Raw genomic sequence first — 20641 nt, forward strand, 5'->3', positions numbered from 1 at the left:
GAAAGCGCTGCGGGCCTCGTTATCATTCAGAATGCCCTAACGCGCCCTTGGGGTGGCTTGGTGCTGGGCGACTTAGAATCAGTTTGCAGCACTTTAAGGGTTGGCTAGGGCACTTGTGCTACCGCCTGGCCCAGAGAGAATTGGACCTGGGGAAGAACAGTCAGCGCTCCACCAAGCCGCACCTGCCCTTGGCCAGGGGTGTCGACGCGTCCGCCGGGAGATAGCGCACTTGGGCAACGAGCCCCCCCCCCGCCCCGGAGCTCCCTCCGCAGGTCTGAATCGGGAGGGACTGGGACTGTGGGGCTGGAGGGGGGTGTTGGGGGTCGGGGCGGGGGTAGGGTCCGGGACAGCGCGACCCAGGAGTGGAGCTGGGTTTCCCCCAGGAGAGGGCAGCAATTGAAGGAAACTGAGATGAACTCCAGACATCTGGGGGGGAGGGGGAGAGGGCGGGGTTGCTTCTGCCTTTGGGTAGGTGAGGGGTGGCATGGGACAGAATTGCCCCCTTGGCTAGCTCGTACCTTCCAAGAAAGCAGAGAAACTCCCCAGAAACCTCTGAGAAAGAACGGAGGTAAAGGAACCGTGAGGGGAATCCGAAGCAACCGCTCGGGTTTAAGCCTGCTTAACTGGGAAGAGGAAAAAAACAACAACAACAAAACAAAACTGGAGGAAGCGGGGAGAGAACACCTAAGTGCTCTCCTCCCTCTTTTTCTCACCCTCCTCCCCTCCTTTCGTAGCTGCTGACGCGATGGTGGTGCCTATTAATCATTCACCAGCTCTGAGCCGCTCCAGTTAATGGCTGTGGCGCGCTGGGGCTCCAGCCCGCTCCCACTCTGCGCTTCCGCGCTCCGGTGTGCCCAGGCGCCCCAGAGCGGCAAAAGGCGGCGCGCCAGCAGCCGCCGGGCGATGCACTCGGCTGGCGTGGGTCGGAGCCGCGCTCCCCGGAGCTGCTGCGCCTCACTGCCACGCACCGAGCTACTGTGAGCTGCGGGCGATCGGCCGGGTGTCCAGGGAGGGCGCCAGCGGCCGAGACGGAAGGAGGGTGTCCCCAGCGCCGACCCCCCATGAGCTGGGATGTTCCCCAATGGCACCGCCTCCTCTCCTTCCTCTTCTCCTAGTCCCAGCCCGGGCAGCTGCGGCGAAAGCGGCTGCAGCAGGGACCCCGGGAGCGGCGCTGCGGACGGCATGGAGGAACCAGGACGCAACGCATCCCAGAATGGGACCTTAAGCGAGGGCCAAGGCAGCGCCATCCTGATCTCTTTCATCTACTCCGTCGTGTGTCTGGTGGGACTGTGTGGAAACTCCATGGTCATCTATGTGATCCTGCGCTACGCCAAGATGAAAACGGCCACCAACATCTACATCCTAAACCTGGCCATCGCGGACGAGCTGCTGATGCTCAGCGTGCCCTTCCTGGTCACCTCCACGTTGTTGCGCCACTGGCCCTTCGGCGCGCTGCTCTGCCGCCTCGTGCTCAGCGTGGACGCGGTCAACATGTTCACCAGCATCTACTGCCTGACTGTGCTCAGTGTGGACCGCTATGTGGCCGTGGTACATCCCATCAAGGCAGCTCGCTACCGGCGGCCCACCGTGGCCAAGGTGGTGAACCTGGGCGTGTGGGTGCTCTCGCTGCTGGTCATACTACCCATCGTGGTATTCTCGCGCACGGCGGCCAACAGCGACGGCACCGTGGCCTGCAACATGCTCATGCCCGAGCCTGCCCAGCGCTGGTTGGTGGGCTTCGTGTTGTACACATTTCTCATGGGGTTCCTGCTGCCCGTCGGGGCCATCTGCCTGTGTTACGTGCTCATCATCGCCAAGATGCGCATGGTAGCCCTCAAAGCCGGCTGGCAGCAGCGCAAGCGCTCGGAGCGCAAGATCACGCTGATGGTGATGATGGTGGTGATGGTGTTTGTCATCTGCTGGATGCCTTTCTACGTGGTGCAGCTGGTCAATGTGTTCGCTGAGCAGGACGACGCCACCGTCAGCCAGTTGTCCGTCATCCTGGGCTATGCCAACAGCTGTGCCAACCCCATTCTCTACGGCTTCCTGTCGGACAACTTCAAGCGCTCTTTCCAGCGCATCCTGTGCCTCAGCTGGATGGACAACGCCGCCGAGGAGCCGGTCGACTACTACGCCACGGCCCTCAAGAGTCGCGCCTACAGCGTGGAGGACTTCCAGCCCGAGAACCTGGAGTCTGGCGGCGTCTTTCGCAATGGCACCTGCACTTCCCGGATCACCACCCTTTGAGATGGGGCCACGTAGGGAGAAGGGGAGGCCGGGTACGAGTGGCTGCTAATCCCGGGTCCCAAAGTGCCCTGGGAGTGATATGGGGCTTGGACACCGTGTCCCACTTCATAGAGAGACCCAAGAAAGTGGGCACCACCAAGGTAGAGTTGTGAGCTTTGCTTACAAACTGGGAACACTTTTTGGGGCCATCTTCTCCTGCCTCGCACTTTCCAGCTTCTTCCTACACTGCGCTTGCTTCTCTAGACCCCTCCCTCTGCCTCCCCCCGCACCCCCCCATCCCATGCCCTACAACTTCCATCCTTCCTGCCTCACGTTCTGCCTGGGCAGATGACCAACTCTGTTCACAGCTCCAATTCGATCTGATCCTTCCCTCCTCCCCCCCCCTTCCGCCCCTCAGTTCCGTTTGGTTAAACTGAGCCAAGGTTGACGCCACGGGTTCCCCTTGTGGGGAGCTCCCCGCCTGCCCCCAGCCTTTTCCGGCCTCGCGAGTCAGCTGTCTGCCTGCCTGGTGGCCCTAGCCCAGCCCGGAGCCACGACTCTCCTTTCTCTAGCATCTACCTGAAGGGATGTGGGACTTGAGAAAAGAACTAAGCCATGAGTGCTGTTTCCTACTCCCGGGTGAAGGCCCGTCCTTCCTTGCACCGCCCCATTCTCCCGCTCTGCGCCCAGAGCAGAGTCAGGTGCTTAGTAAAAGAGGTCCTGCGCTTCGGCTCCCAGGCTCAAGCGGCTCCATCTACATCCTGCTTGGGAGCAAATTAAAAAGAGCTGAGAACAAGCCAAAGGAGGAATGTTTCAGAAGATTCCTGCCGGGGGGTGGGGATGGGGTAAGGATGGCCTAGAACCCCCCACCCCCACCCCTCCTGCCACGTTCAAAACCTGGGAACTCGGTGTCTAAGACCCAGCGCAGGGCGCATCTCCTTTAGGCTGGGCAGAGGGAACTTTGCCAGGCAACTCTGCAAGCGCGCCGGGCTGCAGCTCCACTTGGCTTTCTCCGGAGCCGACCCTAAGATATTCAACAGACTCGATTTCTGGCACAGGGAAACCTAAGGTGATAGATATAACTTTAGAGTCTGTGCTAAAGCTGGTCCTTGCTCCCGGGGCAGCTTTTCTTGACTCCAGAGTGTGGCCTGTCTGGCTTTTAAGGGTTGCTGCCTTTCAAGCGGTGCCTAATCAGTTATTTTCTTGTTTGGCGTTATTTATTTATTTATTTACTTGTGTTGTTGGAAGTCGTGTTTCTGCTTCCTTTTTTCTCTACTTGCTAAGCAGGACTAGTAGAGTAGGATTGGAGAAATGCTCCCTGATCCCTCCAAGGCCCCTCCTGAGCCCTCTGATCTTTTCCTCTAGCCTTTCTATTTTTGCCTGTGTCCAGTGATATTTGGAGATTTTTCATACTTTTCATATTGTAACGGCTTGTCTTAGAATAATTTTAAGAGATGACAATGTGGATTAACTTTCTCTCCATGCAGAGTGAAAAGTTCTGAAATCCTGGGATCCCAGGAAACATAGATATATAGGGGGAATAAATCACACTATATGATTTGAATGAGTGTAAGCAATATTATATATATGTATATATACATATATATTTATTTATCCTGCTCCGTTTACATAAGTCCATGAAACAATTCCAGGTACAACCACAAACAGAGGCAGGTGTGAGGCAGACTGGAGCACTATGTCTGTCTGCAGCTGGGAGATATTGAGAGATTTTAATTACCACGGGGGATGTCCCTGCTTCTACTAGGCTGCACACCCATCATTCTTACATGAAAGGGTGAAGCCACTTCTGAGGATATAGAAAGTGAAATAATCTGTGTCTACATTACTAACAACATTGGAAATCTGAGGCAGGGCAAGCACCAATAATTTTACTTCTCTATAGTTCCTGTATTGCTTTAGTATGCTGGTTTGTACATAGGAGATGTACAAAACATGTGTGTTTGTTGGCTGATGGTTCATGAAAGCCAGTGTCTTTCAGTGATACCAAGATAATAAATCTGGGATTCTCAGCTTCTCTTGTTGACATGATACACAATGGTTGGACTCACTCTTTAAAAAGATGTTTTGTGGATATTTGCTTCAAGAGCATTGTGCTTTTTAACCAATAGTTTAAAATTGTCTGTAATGTTTTGTTTAAACTAATGAACAAATACACTTTTGATCATAAATCAGAAAGTTTGGTTCTGTCCCTTAATAATAACATGTATCATTATTCTACTGTTCATAAGATTTTTAATGGTTAAAAAACAGTGAAATTTACAAGCTGAAATTCTCACTATTATCCTGTAAATGGGATATAAATCTATTGCTCTTAACCTGTTACCATTGTAATAGTAACTGAATAAACAGATGTATTATGCTGTGACTTCCATTTCCATTTTATCTTTTCAAATGGCTATTTGAAAACACACATATGCACACATACAAAACTGATTTTTAGTTTTTAATTTTCTGTGTTGCTAGCTAGTTTTGAACTAAGGGTCTTGTACTCTCTGCTTTCTTGCCCATAGCTGATGCTCTACCCCTTAAGCCATGCCTGTGGTTCAGCCTTCTTCTAGTTATTTTGGAGATGGAGTTTCACAAACTTATTTTTCTGGGCTGGACTTGAACTGTGATCCTCCACGTCCGCTAGTCACCTGCATCTGGCTATGTACCTTACGATTTTAAGTTATCTTCAGAAATTTTACCAAAATTGAGCAGAGTTGGAGTCGCACTCTGTTGTCACCAAACTAACCAGACAATGTATTCAACTTCTCCTAGATTAATTTACCATCTACCCTCACTTACAACTCCCGACTTTGTTGTGGAAATTCACTAATTCTTGATTTACATCCTGAGGAAAGATAATAAGAGTGGAAAACATCTCAGAACAAATTTTAAAGAGAGCAGGTGCTGGTGGCTCACCCCTGAATTCAGAAAGTCTGAGTTAGATCTGAGGATGGCTCAAAGCCAGCCAGGACAGGAAAGTCCATGAGACTCATCTCTAGTCAATCGCCAAAGAACTGGAAGTGGAGCTGTGGCTTAAGTGGAAGAGCACTGGCCTTAAGGAAGAAAAATCAAAGCTCAGGGACAGTGCCCAAGCCCTGAGTTCAAGCTTCAGGAACAACACACACACACAAACACACACACACACACACACACACACACTGTAAAGCACAAAGTGTAAAGAAACAGAAAAATAAGATTTCAACACAAGAGAAGGCCATGTTTTATACTGTGTTCAATTATGACCATTTACAGTTTAGAAGAACATAAGGCGGCTCTAGGGGAATATTTTTTAACAGAGTTTTTTCTTTTTTTTTTTTTAACTCAGGACCTGGGTACTATGAGATGTTTTGCTCAAGGCTAGCACTCTATCACTCTGAGCCACACTGCCTCTTCTGAATTTCTGGTGGTTAATTGAAGATAAGTATCTCTTGCCTGATTTGGCTTTAAAGCACAATTCTCAGATCTCAGTCTCTTGAGTAGCTAGGATTACAGGCATGAGTCACCAGCACTGGGCCTCAGTTTTTTTTTTTTTTTTTGTAGAAGTTTTATGTCCACAAAAAGAAGGATGGGAAGGGGAAACAAAGGAGGAGGCTACAATGCTTGATAAGAAACATACTCATTATCCTGCCCATGTAATTGTAACTCCTCTGTACAGTATTTTCACTATATATATATATATATATATATATATATGAGAAATAAAAGAAGTACTCTCCAAGCAGCGATAGCAGATAGCACTAATTCCAAGACCACTACTATTCTACTCTGTATTCTCGTACTGAGCTACTTATCCAGCTCCTATATTCTGTTATTTTAGTTTTTAACTAATCTAAGCATTAGTCCAAGCCTATTCCAGCTTGTTAACTAGGAAGGAGAATTAGATAAACAACCAAGCATCTTTAAGAATCGAAATAGCGTTTTTTAAATGGCAAATTTTCATTTAATTAAGCTTGAAAGGATTCCTATGTGGCTCCCCTCCTCCTCCTCCCTCCTCCCCCCTCCCCCCCTCCTCCTCCTCCTCCCCCTCCTCCTCCTCCCCCCCTCCTCCTTCCCCCCTCCTCCTCCTCCTCTCCCTCCCCCTCCCCCTCCTCCTCCCCCTCCTCCTCCTCCTCCTCCTCCTCCTCCTCTCCATGTGATGAAATTCACAGCTGCAAGTCTGTGACCTGAGCTCTTAGCTTGGTGAGGGCTGTGCCCCAACTCGTGCTGGCTGCAGCCCCCTCAGTGTCACTTAGGCCTCTAGCCCAGAGGTCTGTCCCAGAGTCTGCTGAGGAGCCACCAGGCTCTGCCACTGCCGCCAGTAAACCAGCCTCCTGTTTCAGCGGTTCCAGTGGCCCCCAGCCTAGCTGGCAGTGATGACCCTCAGGATCTGCTTCATCAGGTCATGTCTCCATCTTTTCCTGGGGCCATCTCAGTCTTCTGAATCCCTTTCTACCTTTGACAACCTCACTTATGAAGATATACCCCACATTAGCTTTTTGCTAGAGTGAATTCACAGAACTGGAGTCCTTCAGTCTTAGCCTTTGGTGTCCTCTAGCAGACAAAATGTATACAGGGAGTGCCCCCGCCACCCCAATCACACACACACACACACACACACACACACACACACACACACACCACACACACACACACACACACACACACACACACACACCTAACATCCGAGCATGTTTCCATTGCCTAGACTTTGACCATAAGCCCTGTTCTATCCTAGGGCAATCAATCTCCCCACTGAAGGAGATGAAACATGATTTATAGAGGATGTTAAAATGTATTAGCTGAGTATTTATGATGTATTATCTCACCTACAAGTGACCCCTGCATTCCCAGAGTACTATTTTCCAGGCTATCTTTTCAAACAACACTCATAAAAAAGGATCATAGTTAAAAATCTTTGATGCCTCAACTCCTGACTATTGTTCAAAATGTTCAAAGTATTTTGGCCTGAGGAAAATAGCAAGAAGATCTCCTGGAGAATACTATATAAATTATAAAATAAATTATGATAAATTATTAATAAATATAATATAGTCCCATTGCATTTTAAATAATTTTAAACCCATAGTAAAGATATTATTTTATTAAAAATATCTTTGGTGGTGGGTTATATTTTGCAAATCTGGCTCAATGCTTCTTTTCTTTTCTTTTTTTTGGGGGGGGTCTGGTCATGGGGCCTGAACTCTGGGCCTGGGCGCTGTCCCTCAGCTCTTCAGCTCAAGGCTAGCGCTCTACCACTTGAGCCATAGCGCCACTTCCAGCTTTTTTCTTTTTGCTTATGTGGTGCTGGGGAATTGAACCCAGGGCCTCAGGCATGCAAAGCAAGCGCTCTACCACTGAGCCACCTTCCTAGCCCCCTCAATGCTTCTTTTCCTTCAAGCTAACCATCAGAGATTCAGCACCCACAGGAATGACTGCTGGGTTCTCCCAGGGCTTCTGTCACAGTGCTTACAGAAGACAGCCAAGTCAGCTCTCTGTGACTCTCTTTCAGCCCAGACACTTGGAACTAATGACAATCCCTTCCACATATTAAGATGAATATCGTGCTTTTTGTCCAACAAATTTCAGTTCGTTGGCTTTACAATAAGGCAGACAGGTTCAACATTGTGTTTCCCTAGAGGAAAGCTGGTACTTATGCGTGAACATTCATTATTTTGGTAGCTATCTACAGACAGGTTATTGTGGGGAGCGTATGGGCAAAAGATCTTATGATTGCTTGCTCCTTTCAATGACAAAGCAAAGATGTTTCTGCAAAGATGATAAGGTTGAGGAGTAACCTGCGGACTGAAGTCATCAGTTCAAACTAAAATAGTAGAACACCTGACTGTCAAACAGATGGGGACCAAGGAGCATCATCTAGTAAGAGGTGTGATTTTTTTTTTTTTGTCAGTCATGGGGCCTGAACTCTGAGCCTGGGCACTGTCCCTCATGTCTTCAGCTCAAGGCTAGCTCTCTACCACTTGAGCCACAGTGCCACTTCAGGCTTTTTCTGCTTATGTGGTGCTGAGAAATCAAACCCAGGACCTCATGCATGCAAGGCAAGCGCTCTACCACTGAGCCACCTTCCCAGCCCCAAGAGGTGTGTTTTAAATGACAGTTCTTTTACTAATTGGAAAATAAACAGTATTATTGTCAAAGTATATACTGAGCTCAATCTTGGATAAAACCTGAAAATACTACATCTGTTTAAACCTGAGTCCACATGTATGCTTCTAAAAGTTTTTCTGAGTAATTATAAACTTAAAAAAAAACCAAAAACCTCAGCAGCAGTGGCTCACACCAAGTACTTTTTGCTGCTTCAGAGGCTGAGATCTGGAAATCATGGTCTACGCAGGAAAGTCTGTGATAGTGTTATCTCCAATTAACCACAAATAAATAAATAAAAAGCTCTAACTGGAGATGTGGGTCAAGTGGTAGAGTGCCAGCCTGTAGTAAAAATGTTAGGGACGTGCCCAGGCCCTGAGTTCAAGAGTCCTAGTAGTGACACAAACAAATAAATAAACAAAAATTAAGTGCTTGAGGTGTGGCTCAAATGATAGATGACTGTTTAGTAAGCAAAAGACCCCGAGGTCAGACTTCAGTATCAACTAAAACAAAACAAAGTTTAATAATAAGTGACTCTTTAAGCCAGAGTGATACAAGTCATTTATTTTAAGTGGAAAAGAAGCATAAAAGGAAATGAGAAATGGGAAGTGCTATCAGGTAACTTTGTTACCCTCAGAGAAGTTTAACTCATATCGGCACTGACTATGTGACTGAAACTACTACAGGCAAAGATTCAAGCATTCACAGCTTTAAGAATTGAAGAAAAACTGCATAGATGCCATCTGGAAGACACGATGTTATATAGAGAACAATTCTAACTCTTGCAAGAATATTTATTTCAAAACAACTTATAATCCACTTAAACTTTAAACTTTGACAAAGAAACACACAGAGAGACAGAAAGGAGAAAGGGAGATGGAAAAGGAGAGGGAAGGGGGAGAGAAAGAAAAATTCAAGACATTATTGGCAAGCAGAATATTCAGAATATTATGCTATAGCACACATGACTTACATGTCTGATTAGGGAAATGGTATCTAAATATTGATGAACAGTAGCTCTCACTGTGTACCTTCTACCTCTTTAGCCCTTGAACAATTCATTAATCGACTCATATTCTCAACATGGGCAATATGTCTATTCAAATTCAATAACTAAACATCTTAATGTCCAACAAACCATTGTAATTAGGAAAACAAGTAGATTTCAATATCTTTTTCAAAAAACTAAAATCTCCTTTATATGAACTCTAGTACTTGAAGTAAAAATACACACACTAGTTAGTTGCTTCTTTGATAATTATTGGTAAAAAAAAAGAATTTCAACACTTATCTTTTTCCCCCTTTTAAATTTTTATTCATTTGTTTGTTTATTTGTTTTATTTATTGTGTATGTGTGTGGTTGAACTCGGGGCCTTACACTCTCCATTGGCTTTTTTACTTAAAGCTCATACACTACCATTTAAGCTATACCTCCACTTCTGGTTTTTCATGGTTAATTGGTGATAAGAACCTCAGATACTTTTCTGCCCAGTCTGACTTTGAATGGTAATCTTCAGATCCCAGACTCCTGAGCAGCTAGAACTGCAGGGGTGAGTCATCAACATTCCCTTTCTTTCTTTTTTATCATTCTGTTATATTTTCTGTATAAAACAGATCCTAATTTTTCCCTTCCCTCTACTGAAGCTCTTCTCAGAAAAGAGTTCTGTTCATAGTTGTATATAGTTGATGAATTCATTCTCTTAGAAGCAAGACTTTTTAGTGAAAGACATTATATTAGCGTGGGTTGACAGTGTCCTTGGAATTCACATCTTCTAAGGCAAATAATTTCTCAACAAGTGGTCCCTTAGTCCTACATCAGAATCAGCAGAGAACTCATTAAAAACAAAAAAAAAACAAATTCTCTATGCTTTGCTGTAGAGACTCTCATTAGGTCTGGGGTGAACAGTAGATTCTTCAAATACACTGAAGTTTGAGAACTTGTAGTCAAGATATGAAAGCCTGGAATTAAAGTAAGGAGTTAAAGTACACAATCACCAGATAGGGCTCTATTTGTTGTGTAAAATGATTTAACTACTTGCATCTTCCCAAGCCCTTAGCTACCTCAGTATGGTTAACTTAGGGGCTCCCCAGGAGTCTGTATGCATGTCAAAGGCCTACACAGAGTTCTTTCAGTTGCTAGTGAAGAGAACACAGCTCAGCGAAGTGAAAAGTCTGTGATCCATCTTCAAGGCAGATCCCTAATTCACTGAAAATCTTTTTTTTTTTTTTTGTCTCCATTCTCATCTTCAATTTCTGCCACATTGGCACAGTTTTTCTTCTGAGCATTCCTTTCTAATGACAGGGTGGGAACAGAAAGTGTAAATGACCTCTGTCCTAATTCAGAGGAGAATGTGTCATTCCATACAGCTGTGCTGTTTGAGACCTTTTAAAAAATTAATATGTTTTTTTGTTATTGTAAAGGTGATATAAAAAGGGGTTACAATGACAAAAAGTACATTTCTTTCTGAACAATGTCCCACCACTTCCTTTACCTTTTCTATTTCCTCCTCTTGTCCCTACCCATCAGCTGTATAGTTCATTTTCAACATAGTGTCTAGTATCACTGTGTTTCCCTTACCCATTCAAAGACAGACAAAAGGAAAAGAAAACAAAAATAAGAATGAAGAAAAAAAAACCCTCTTGTTTGCATTTCCTGGTGTTCATTTCAATGTATTATTTTATATGATCAAATGGGCATAGCTATTAGGTCTTTGTGATCCTCTTCTAAGAATATCTTCCCTTGGTCTCAGTCTTAATTTGTGTGAATGCCAAGAGTTCCTTATCAAGGTCCAGTGTATTTTTTCCCTCTTACCACCTAGGGTGTTTACTTGTAGATCCCAAAACCAAATAGGAGCCCATCGAAGAAAGTGAACTATAGATCCATCTCTTTGATGCAAAACTTCTCAATAAAATTCTGGCCAACCAAATTCAACAACTAATCAAAAAAAAACCATACACTATGATCAAATGGGGATTTATTCCAGGGATGCAAAGCTGTTTCAATATTGATACATAAATCAATTATTGTAATTCAACATATCAAGAGAAAAAAGGACAAGAACCACATGATCTTACTAGACGCAGAAAAAAGCATTTGATAAGACTGGATACCCCTTTTGATAAAATCCTCTCCCCCCCACCCCTGCTTTTTGTGATGTGCATCTCCAAGGGCTTCTTATCTTCTACACATTTGTTTGAAGTGTCCCTGTTGTGCCAGGCCGCAGACCCCCAAAGACCACCAAGGAGCCCAATTCGGTGCATGTAAAATAGAACCATTTATTGCAAGCTCAAGCCTGGACTCACAATCGTCACTGATGCAGCAGGTCAGAGTTGTGAGTCTTGGCCACATGTTCAGCAGGGTTTTTATAGGGTTTCCAGCAAGCGGAGCTGGGGTTTCTATCCTAGCAGTTACATGATTGGCTTAAGGTTCCTGGGCTTCTACATAATTGGTCAGCATTTCAAGGGCAAGTTTCAGGGTAGGCTCATTGGTTAGGGGCATAATCATTTCCAGTAAGGGCAGGGGCTTTCCAACTTAGTGATTACAGGATTGGTTAAATCATACATAGCAAGCAGATCATTGGTTGGGATACATAAGACTAACCATAGGAATGCAGGCAACAATATATTTTTTAACTGTTTATGACCCTACAGATGCTTTTTCAGGAACTTGACCAACCTGTCCATTTTCCAGTAACTGGGGTTGTGTTTCTCAACCCTTTGTCTAACTGGCAGTTGCTAGAGGTATAATTGCAGTTTCGATTGTGGGTTTCCCGAGAACTTTTTCAAAAACTGTTTTTTCCTACAACTGTTTGTCCCTTAAGTGGCTAACTTGTGTTCTTCCTGAACATCCCAACTTCCCCCAGGTCCAGTGAGCTCACTATCAGTGGAGAAAGGAGTCACTAACACTGTCAATAGGGCTAGGAATCATTTAATAGCTGCACTGGCTGCTCCTCACTATATCAAGACAGTGAGCAAAAGCAACCAAGCTCAAAATGGGGTAGGCTTATATAGGAAAAAACCAGCAAGGGGGCCACCCACAGGTGGCCAGTGGTAGTTTCATGATCAGCAAAGAAGCAAGTTACAGAAGCAGAGTAAGCAGTTAGTGATTACAAAGTGGTGATTATAATTCCAGTCATTCCAATAACCAAGGCCATAAGTCACAAGGCAGAGTCCTTATCCCAAATCTTCCCATCAAAGAAGCAAGACAGTGAAATAGCGATTACAGTCCCCATAAGCAAAGTAATAAGTCCTCTAAGCAAAAAACACATTCCAAATTTCTTATCACACCCCCAAATCAAACCACTTTCCAGGTTTTCTGGCTCTTTCTGAGTTTCACTGTGATTTACCGAATTCCAGTAACCTGGTGTTTAACTCACCAGTTTACTTCAACCCTTTATCTTTAGAATTTTTCCTTTTAATGACTATCCTGGAGTTTTTCTCTACAGGGAGATCCTGCCTTTCAAATTTGGCCCTATTCTCACTGACTTTGCAAATTTCAGTAAATGCCAGGTCTCAGTTTGTTCCAGACATAAGTCTGGACCTATGTTTCTCAGGTTACCTGGGACTCGTTAATCCCATTTAAATTTCATTTTTCCCTTGTCTAATTAATACTCTTTATTTAATTTAACTTGGTTCTAGCATGTTGAGAGTGTGAAACTCTGCCTGATGGCTGATCTTTACCTGGATCATTTCTCAAGGTTGTATTTGCAGCAAGCAGTCTTGAAAATCAGTTACTAGCTCTTTTAAAAACAAAGGATCAAGTACTAGAAAGTACTGTTTTCCCCAGTGTCTCTCAATGCCACATAAACCCACTGCGGCCTAGCATTCATCTGGGTGAATTACCTGAGCCCTGGTGACGAAGGGAACAAACACAAGTCATTGTGTTTTCTGACTATCTTTAGTAATAAAGTGCTTTGTTACTGATCCAGAATCTTGTGTCTCCCAGCATCTTTGAAATAGCAGCACATAACTTACTAGTTTGTTAATGGAGTAGTAACTCAAATTCCATACTCTGACAGAACTACTAAACCCATTAGCAAGACCTTGGGAACTGATTAGACCTGGATGATATAATCCATCTTTGGATTTGGCACTGTCAACTTCACCCAGAAGTGGGAAGAGGAGGGTGACTGATCCCAAGAAGGAAATGAAATATAATTGACTCAAAGTAGGTTATGAAGGCTATGTTGTATGAAAGGAATAAGACAAAATAAGCACCACCTGTATGTGTTAGCACACTCACACAATACTCTAAGAACTCAATAAATGGCAGATAGTATTTAGCACACTCACACAATACTCTAAGAACTCAATAAATGGCAGATAGTATTATTGCTATTATTATTGTTAATCATTTATTGATATTCTGTAAGAGGTAAGGGAAAAATTGAAGTCATTCAGCATATTTATTTACTTATTTATGCATCTATTTCTTTTGTGCTGTTGGGGTTTAACTCAGGGCCTTATGCTAATTAGGCAGATGCTCTAATGATATGGTAGAGGAAGGAAAGGTGGAATATAATATTTGACTTGGATTGCGTAAAATGGATAATGAATGATTTTAAGATATAAATATAAGTGTGCTGTGGATAAGACTTCCCTGGTAACTAGCTATTTTAGCTACTAACTGTAATTGTAACTGTAATCCTGTAACTCTGTAACTCTGTTTCTGCTGTTTTCTGAGCAATGTAAGCCCTAACCCAGCTGAACCATCACCATCCTTTGTTCTATTCCCCTGCTTCCTGCCAGCAAAACCTTGGCAGGAAATTTAAACTTAAGGTGTGCATTTCTGGTAACAATCATTGGCTAAAACTAACACCCAGCCTCCCCCTTTCCCCTCCCTAGCCCAAAATGCTTAAAAGCCAATGTGGGCTGGCACTAGGGGTTTCTTGGGATCCCAACTCCAGGTGCGGTCCTGGTGCGTCAGCACTTTTCGCTCAATAAAATCTTTACATTTTTCCTGTGGACTGAGTGGTCTCACTGCCTCTCCCCAGTACACTACCACTGAGCCATGACAGGAACTCCTCCCCTCTTTTTGTCTTTTTTTGTACTGGTTATTTTTAAGATAGGGTCTTCCTTTCTGTTCAGGTGCATGCCTGGACTACTATCTACCAATTCTATGCTTCCCTTTGTAGCAGAGCATACCCAGCTTCTGCTGTTGAGATGAAGTCTCAAGGACTTTTCTGCTTGGATTGTCTTGAAACACTAATCCTTCTGATCTCAGCTTTTCACAAAGCTAGGATGACAAAGTGTGTGACACTAGCTTCAACTGTAGGTTGAGTTGAGGTCTCTACCCAGAGTGTCCTTGAACTTTGATCCTCTCATTCTCAGTCTCATAACTGTGTAGGATTATAGATATGAACTACTGATACCTGTCTGACATAATTCAAGTTTAGTGCCTCTGTTGAATCCAGTCATATAATTGAGTTAGGTCACTTCAAATATACAAAATTGTGCTTCACTTATTTGCATGGAAGTTATTTGAATATTGAACAAAATACAGTTTAGTTTATATGATTTATTTTTAAAGTTATTTTTTGCTGGTCCTAGGTTTGAACTCAAGTCCTAAGCTTTGTCCCTGAACTTTTTTGCTCAAGGCTAACAACACTTGAACCACAGTTCCACTTCTTGTTTTTTCACAGTTTTATAAGACTATCACAGAGTTTTCTACCCAGGCTGGCTTCAAACCGTGATCCTCAGTTCTCAGCTTCCCAAGGAGCTAGGATTACAGGCATAAGCCACTGACACCTGGGTTATAATATGTTTTTGTTGTAAAGTTCAACCACTTTGGAAAGTAGTATGGAGGTTCCTCAAAAGACTCCACATAGAGCTCCCCTATGACCCAGTAATCCCACTTTTGGGCATTTACCCAAATGTTTACAAACAAGACCACACTAAAGCTACCAGCACAATTATGTTTATTGCAACATTATTTACCATCACTAAGATATGGAACCAACCCAGATGCCCCTCAATAGATGAACGGATCAAGAAAATTATATATATATATATATATATGAATTCTATGCTTCTATCAGAAAGAATGACATTGCCCATTTGTTAGGAAATGGAAAGACTTGGAAAAAATTCTATTAAGTGAAGTAAGCCAGGCCTAAAGAAACATAAGTCCCATGGTTTCCCTTATTTGCAATAACTAGTATATGTCAGGGACAAGTAGAAAAGGTCAAAAGCTATATACATATGACCAGATAAGATGAAGTTAAGTGAAATGAACCACAAGATAGGGACACAAGTGGATTTTTCTTTCTTGCTATAGTTTCTAACCTATTTAGAAGGTACTATGTGATTTTTTTTGTTGCTTTATATGTCCCTCTCCCACGGTATAACCACTGTTTTCACTGTATTTGATGTTGGTATAATTTGAGGAGAGGAAGGGAAAAAACAAATTGTTTAAATAGGGATACATGTGGACCAATTGCAACAATGAGATGTACAAGACATTACATCAAAAAATGAAACTTTACAACCTTGGCATGGTGGGTAGGGGGGAGATGGGAAGGGATGGTTAGGGGAAACAAAGGAAGAGGCAACAATGCTTGATAAGAAATGTACTCATTACCTTGCTCATGTAACTGTAACCCCTCTGTACAGTATTTTCACAATAAAAACTTATTTGAAAAAGAATACTAGTTACATTATTTAAAGAAAATTCCAAAATATAACACAAATATTAAAAAGATTTTGAGATAGAGACTTGCAGATCCCACTTGACCTCAAGAAAACTGGCCACTTTATAGATCAGAAACTAGATGTTTAAAATGAAATCTTTAAACTTCAATATAGATTAGTAACAATTTGTACATTCTTATAAGGTTAATGACATTATTTAAATATAATTACAAATAAGGCAATAAAGGCACTTTAGTGTCATTGTCACACATACAACAGAGTCTGATACCTGTTGAAGATGACACTGGGACTGGAAACATACATGAACAGGTCTTGAGGTGGCAAGGTTTGCCTAGAACAGATGTGTAGCTACTCATTTTGTGTAGGGGCATGACCTCGTGAACAAATTCAAGCCCTAGTACAGGAACTCAAGTCCCTCAGGGCCTGAATACTACCCCTGAGATTTTTCCACTCAAGGCTAGTGCTCTACCACAGCTCCACTCCTAGCTTTTTGGTGATTAGTTGGTGAGAAGAGTATCATGGTCTTTCCTAGCTGAGCTAGCTTCAAACCATGATTCTCAGCTCTCAGACTCTTGAAATAGGATTACAAGTATCAGCCATTGGTTCCCAGGTTTATCATTAGCACTGAAGGGGAAAGTTGGCATTGTGTATGAGTGATTTTTAAATAAGAGAAATTTTAAAAACCCACAAGATTAGTGATAAGTATCAATGATTAGTAAACTAATTTCCAAATAAGGTTACTTGTGTTTTACTGTACCTTACTACATAAATAGCTGCTCCACATAACTGGAGTCTGAAATGCCATGATGAAGATAACTTTTCCCACAAACTGAGGTTCAACTTTTCACAGACATTGTAGCAGCTACATAAAACTGTCAGTAACCCAATTGAAATATAGCAACAGGCCAGGCAGGAAAGAAAAGATGATGAACGTTTATTCAGTATGCACTTTGTATGTGTATATTTTCTCAGTGCTTTACTTGGTATATCACTTAGTCTTCCTCATGATTATTTTATACTAAAAGATACATCTATCTTTTGAGAGAGAGAGAGAGAGAGAGAGAGAGAGAGAGAGAGAGAGAGAGAGAGAGAAAGAGAGAGAGAGAGAGAGAGGGTCCCAGTAAGCTAAAGGCATGAAACTACGTAGGACTGGAAAGAAGAACTACTGGACTCTAAGAACAGAGGTCCTCTTATCCTAACAATGAGATGTTAGGATAACATCTTAGGATAAGATGTTAGGATAACATGTTAGGATAACAGGTTACATTCCATAAAATATATAAACCAGAGGAAAATATGATCATTTCAAGATTTACAAGTTACACTGGGTAAAATAAAAAAAGAAACTACTCTTGATCTGTCCCTAAAGAAAAATTAGTAAACACTAAAGAAATTCCATAATTTTCCTAAAGATTGCCTATGGGCATACCAAAGGAGCCCAGGACTCAGGATCTGCATATGATGCCTAGTAGGTAACACCACAGTCCTCTATCTAGTAGCGGACGTTACAGTGCACTGGAGGATAGAAGGCTCAGCAATCACAAAGGAATCCTCGCTTTGGAAATCACTGCCCATGCCAGTCCAGGCAAGTTTCTCCCATTCATGCATCATGCTTTCTAATTGGAAAACGAGAGTAAAAATAACCTCTGTTTCATAATTAACAAGTTCATATAGAAGTCCTTCCAGAATTTTTATACACTAGTAATCCTATCCATTTACATAAACACCATGAAGATAGGAATAGTTTATGAAAACTGAAATCCAAAAATATAGTTGCCCTTATACAAGGTATAATAACATGTCTAATTATTAAATTGAGCAATTAAGAAGTATGAAAATAATTATTAGATGGTATCATTTTGATGGCCATTGAAAACAACAACAACAACAACAACAAAAACCCTCTAAAGTTTAAAGAAACTATAATTCCACTTGAGAGACAAGCCCAGAAAATGACCATAAACAGATTTTAGGGTATTAGTAACAAGCAGGAATTTTCTCCCTTTATTTAAACTAGTAAGTTGTTTTCCTGTTAACAATTATGCAGAGTAATTGAAAAGCATTAAGTGAAATCCTTTTATCTGAAATTCTGCCCAATTAAGAGGTCATACCATTTATCAGGATGGCAATTAAGTAAAATCTGTTGAATTATTCAAGTGAATAGAGTCTGCTAAAGGAAAGAGGAGAAATTCAGAAAAGAATACTTCTCAAATGTTGAAAACGGAACAGATCGTATAGAATTCTTTTCTGGGGAGGGAAGGGATGGTAAGGGGAAAAACAAAGGAGGAGGCAACAATGCTCAATAGGAAATGTACTCATTACCTTGCTCATGTAACTGTTACCCCTCTGTACAACATTTTTACAATAAAAAAGTACAAAAAAAAACTCCTATTCTGAAAAAAATTCTTTTCTGGGCATTCCTCTGGGCACATTATCTCCTTGAATCCACCAGCTGAAGGAGAATGTAAAAACTAAGAGGTAAATATGCAAAACACAATTTCAAACAGCTGTGGACACTTTAAAGCTGAGGTCTGCTGAGCTCTGGTCTTAAATGAATGTTATCTCACCTGCAGCTGCATCTCTTATCTTATTTGCAAGCCAAGGATGGAGCCATGAGAATAAAACTGATGACTGCATGGATTCCTCTTCAAGTTTTAATCTGGTCTTTTTGACAACATCTTTTCCAAAGTGAACATCTCTAAAATCGTCCCAACCAACATCCTGTTACATCCATTTAAGAATGAAATAAAATAGACACCACTCTCAATTAAACATATCCTCAATTTTTCTTTCCTTTTTAAAAAAATCCTGACAAAAAGGGGGGACTAAGGACAAAGACTTGATGAGCCATGTGGTGGGGTCCTTGCAAAGAGGGGTGACCATGAAGAGGGTGAAAGATTTCTTGCTTTGCTGAGGCAAGATTCAGTGTTAAAGCAGTTGCAGGAACCTGATTGCCAAGTTGTTTTGCAGTCTATGTTCTCCAAGTGTCATTGCTAAGGGTCCAGACCACTAACTAGCTCACCCAGCTGAAAGGTAGTAGTGCACAGTAGTTAGGAACAGAAATTGTAAGTTCAGCCACTTCCTAGCTGCAGGACTCTGGTTCTCTATCATGTCAAGATAGATTGCTCATCTGTTAAATGGAAGGAAATCATGGCAGTTACATTGTGGGGATTTTATAAAGGTTAAGTAAGTTAATATTTGTAGGGTAATAGAGTGCTATTTGAGACATGGTTAAGTGTTCTCAGTGAGGCTGGAAAACTGCAACATCTAGATTCATCCTTGGTCTCTTTGGTTTGGAAGAATGAGCCCATGGACACAGAGGGAGAAGTGAAATGGCCAAGATTCATTTAAGGAGAAGTTAAGTAGAGGTCCTGGGATGTGGCAGGGGTCTTAAGGAAGGGCACAGGTATGTCAGGTAGAGGTTAATAAGGTGTCTCTAGAGAGCTATATGATTTTCAAGATCACTGGACAGACTAAGGGCTGACTCAGTCCCTAGACCTAAGCAGAGGTTCCATGCATTGTGCATGTGCTCTCCACATGTCCTTTAGTTCCTCTAACCAGATGTCCACCCCAGTGCATACCTCTGGTGTCCAATCAGCCAGTGATTCATGTGCTGTTCTCCTAGGGACAAGGGGCCATGACCTGATGCCCAGTGACCCACATTCTTAACTGCTCAAGGCCATGGTGATACGATGCGTGCATACAGAACTGCTCAAGGTTATGGTAAGAGATGCAGAGCTTCTATGCCCTGATTGTCTACCCAGGCTCTTTGTCTGCTCTCATACGTACTCAGAAAACTGTTCTTACATTGACTTGATGGGTTTCTTAGGACAAGTCAAAGTCTTAAAGTAATTGATATTGGTATTAGGACCTATCAAAAGACCTTTGATCATCTGGAGTGTCCTCCATCAGCATGTCATAATCATATATCAGAGAATTAGTTAGTGATAACTTAAATTATTAATTTCTTTTTTTATTGTGAAAATACTGTACAGAAGGGTTACAATTACATGGGCAAGATAATGAGTACATTTCCTATCAAGCATTGTAGCCTCCTCCTTTGTTTCCCCTTCCCATCCCTTCCCATCCTCCCCTTGCCCCCCCACCCAATCCTCCCCCCCATCAGTTGTAAAGTTCGTTTTCGACATAATGACTTGTACATCTCATTGTTGCAATGGATCCACCTGTATCCATATTTAAACTATTTGTTTTTCCCCTTCCCCTCCACAAATTATAACAACATCAAGTACAGTGAAAGCAGGGGTTATACTGTGGGGGAGGGACATACAAAGCAACAAAGAAATAATCTTATAAATGTGTTAGAAACAATCGCAAGAAAGAAAAAAAACATTTGAGTATATATCTTAGGGTTCATTTCCTAACATCACCTTATCTGATCTTTTCTGCTTGACTCAGACATATACTAGATATTGCAATTAATTTCTTAATCCTCAGTGGCTTTGTGTTTTCCTTTATGGTACTGGAGATTGATCCTGAACCCAAGGTCTCAAGTATGCTCTTCAAATACTGAGCCAGGCCCTCAGCCTAATGTAGCTTTTTAATGGGAAATAGCAAGTATTGCCTAACCAGGTTAAGTATCAACCATACCTGATGAGTCTTTTGAAAGCATGGATTCCAAAAATGTACTCCAGAAATGAGGTCCAGCCATTTGTTT

General features: G+C 42.6%; 1 protein-coding gene across 1 annotated transcript; it reads left to right on the top strand.

The window, feature by feature from the left end:
* Positions 1-740: 740 nt before the first annotated feature.
* Sstr1 (somatostatin receptor 1) lies at positions 741-2399 on the top strand. Its single transcript, XM_042677944.1, has one exon. The coding sequence runs from the start codon at positions 1072-1074 to the stop codon at positions 2245-2247; it is 1176 nt and encodes a 391-aa protein (XP_042533878.1). The 5' UTR covers positions 741-1071; the 3' UTR covers positions 2248-2399.
* The last annotated feature ends 18242 nt before the right edge of the window (positions 2400-20641 follow it).

The sequence above is a fragment of the Dipodomys spectabilis genome, unplaced genomic scaffold (genome assembly GCF_019054845.1).
Source record: "Dipodomys spectabilis isolate Male_0828 unplaced genomic scaffold, ASM1905484v1 ptg000042l, whole genome shotgun sequence".
NCBI classification, from domain to species: Eukaryota; Metazoa; Chordata; class Mammalia; order Rodentia; family Heteromyidae; genus Dipodomys; species Dipodomys spectabilis.

Bases quoted from the DNA above. Each gene is read 5' to 3' on its own strand.
- Sstr1 (XM_042677944.1), top strand. From the start codon at position 1,072: ATGTTCCCCAATGGCACCGCCTCCTCTCCTTCCTCTTCTCCTAGTCCC.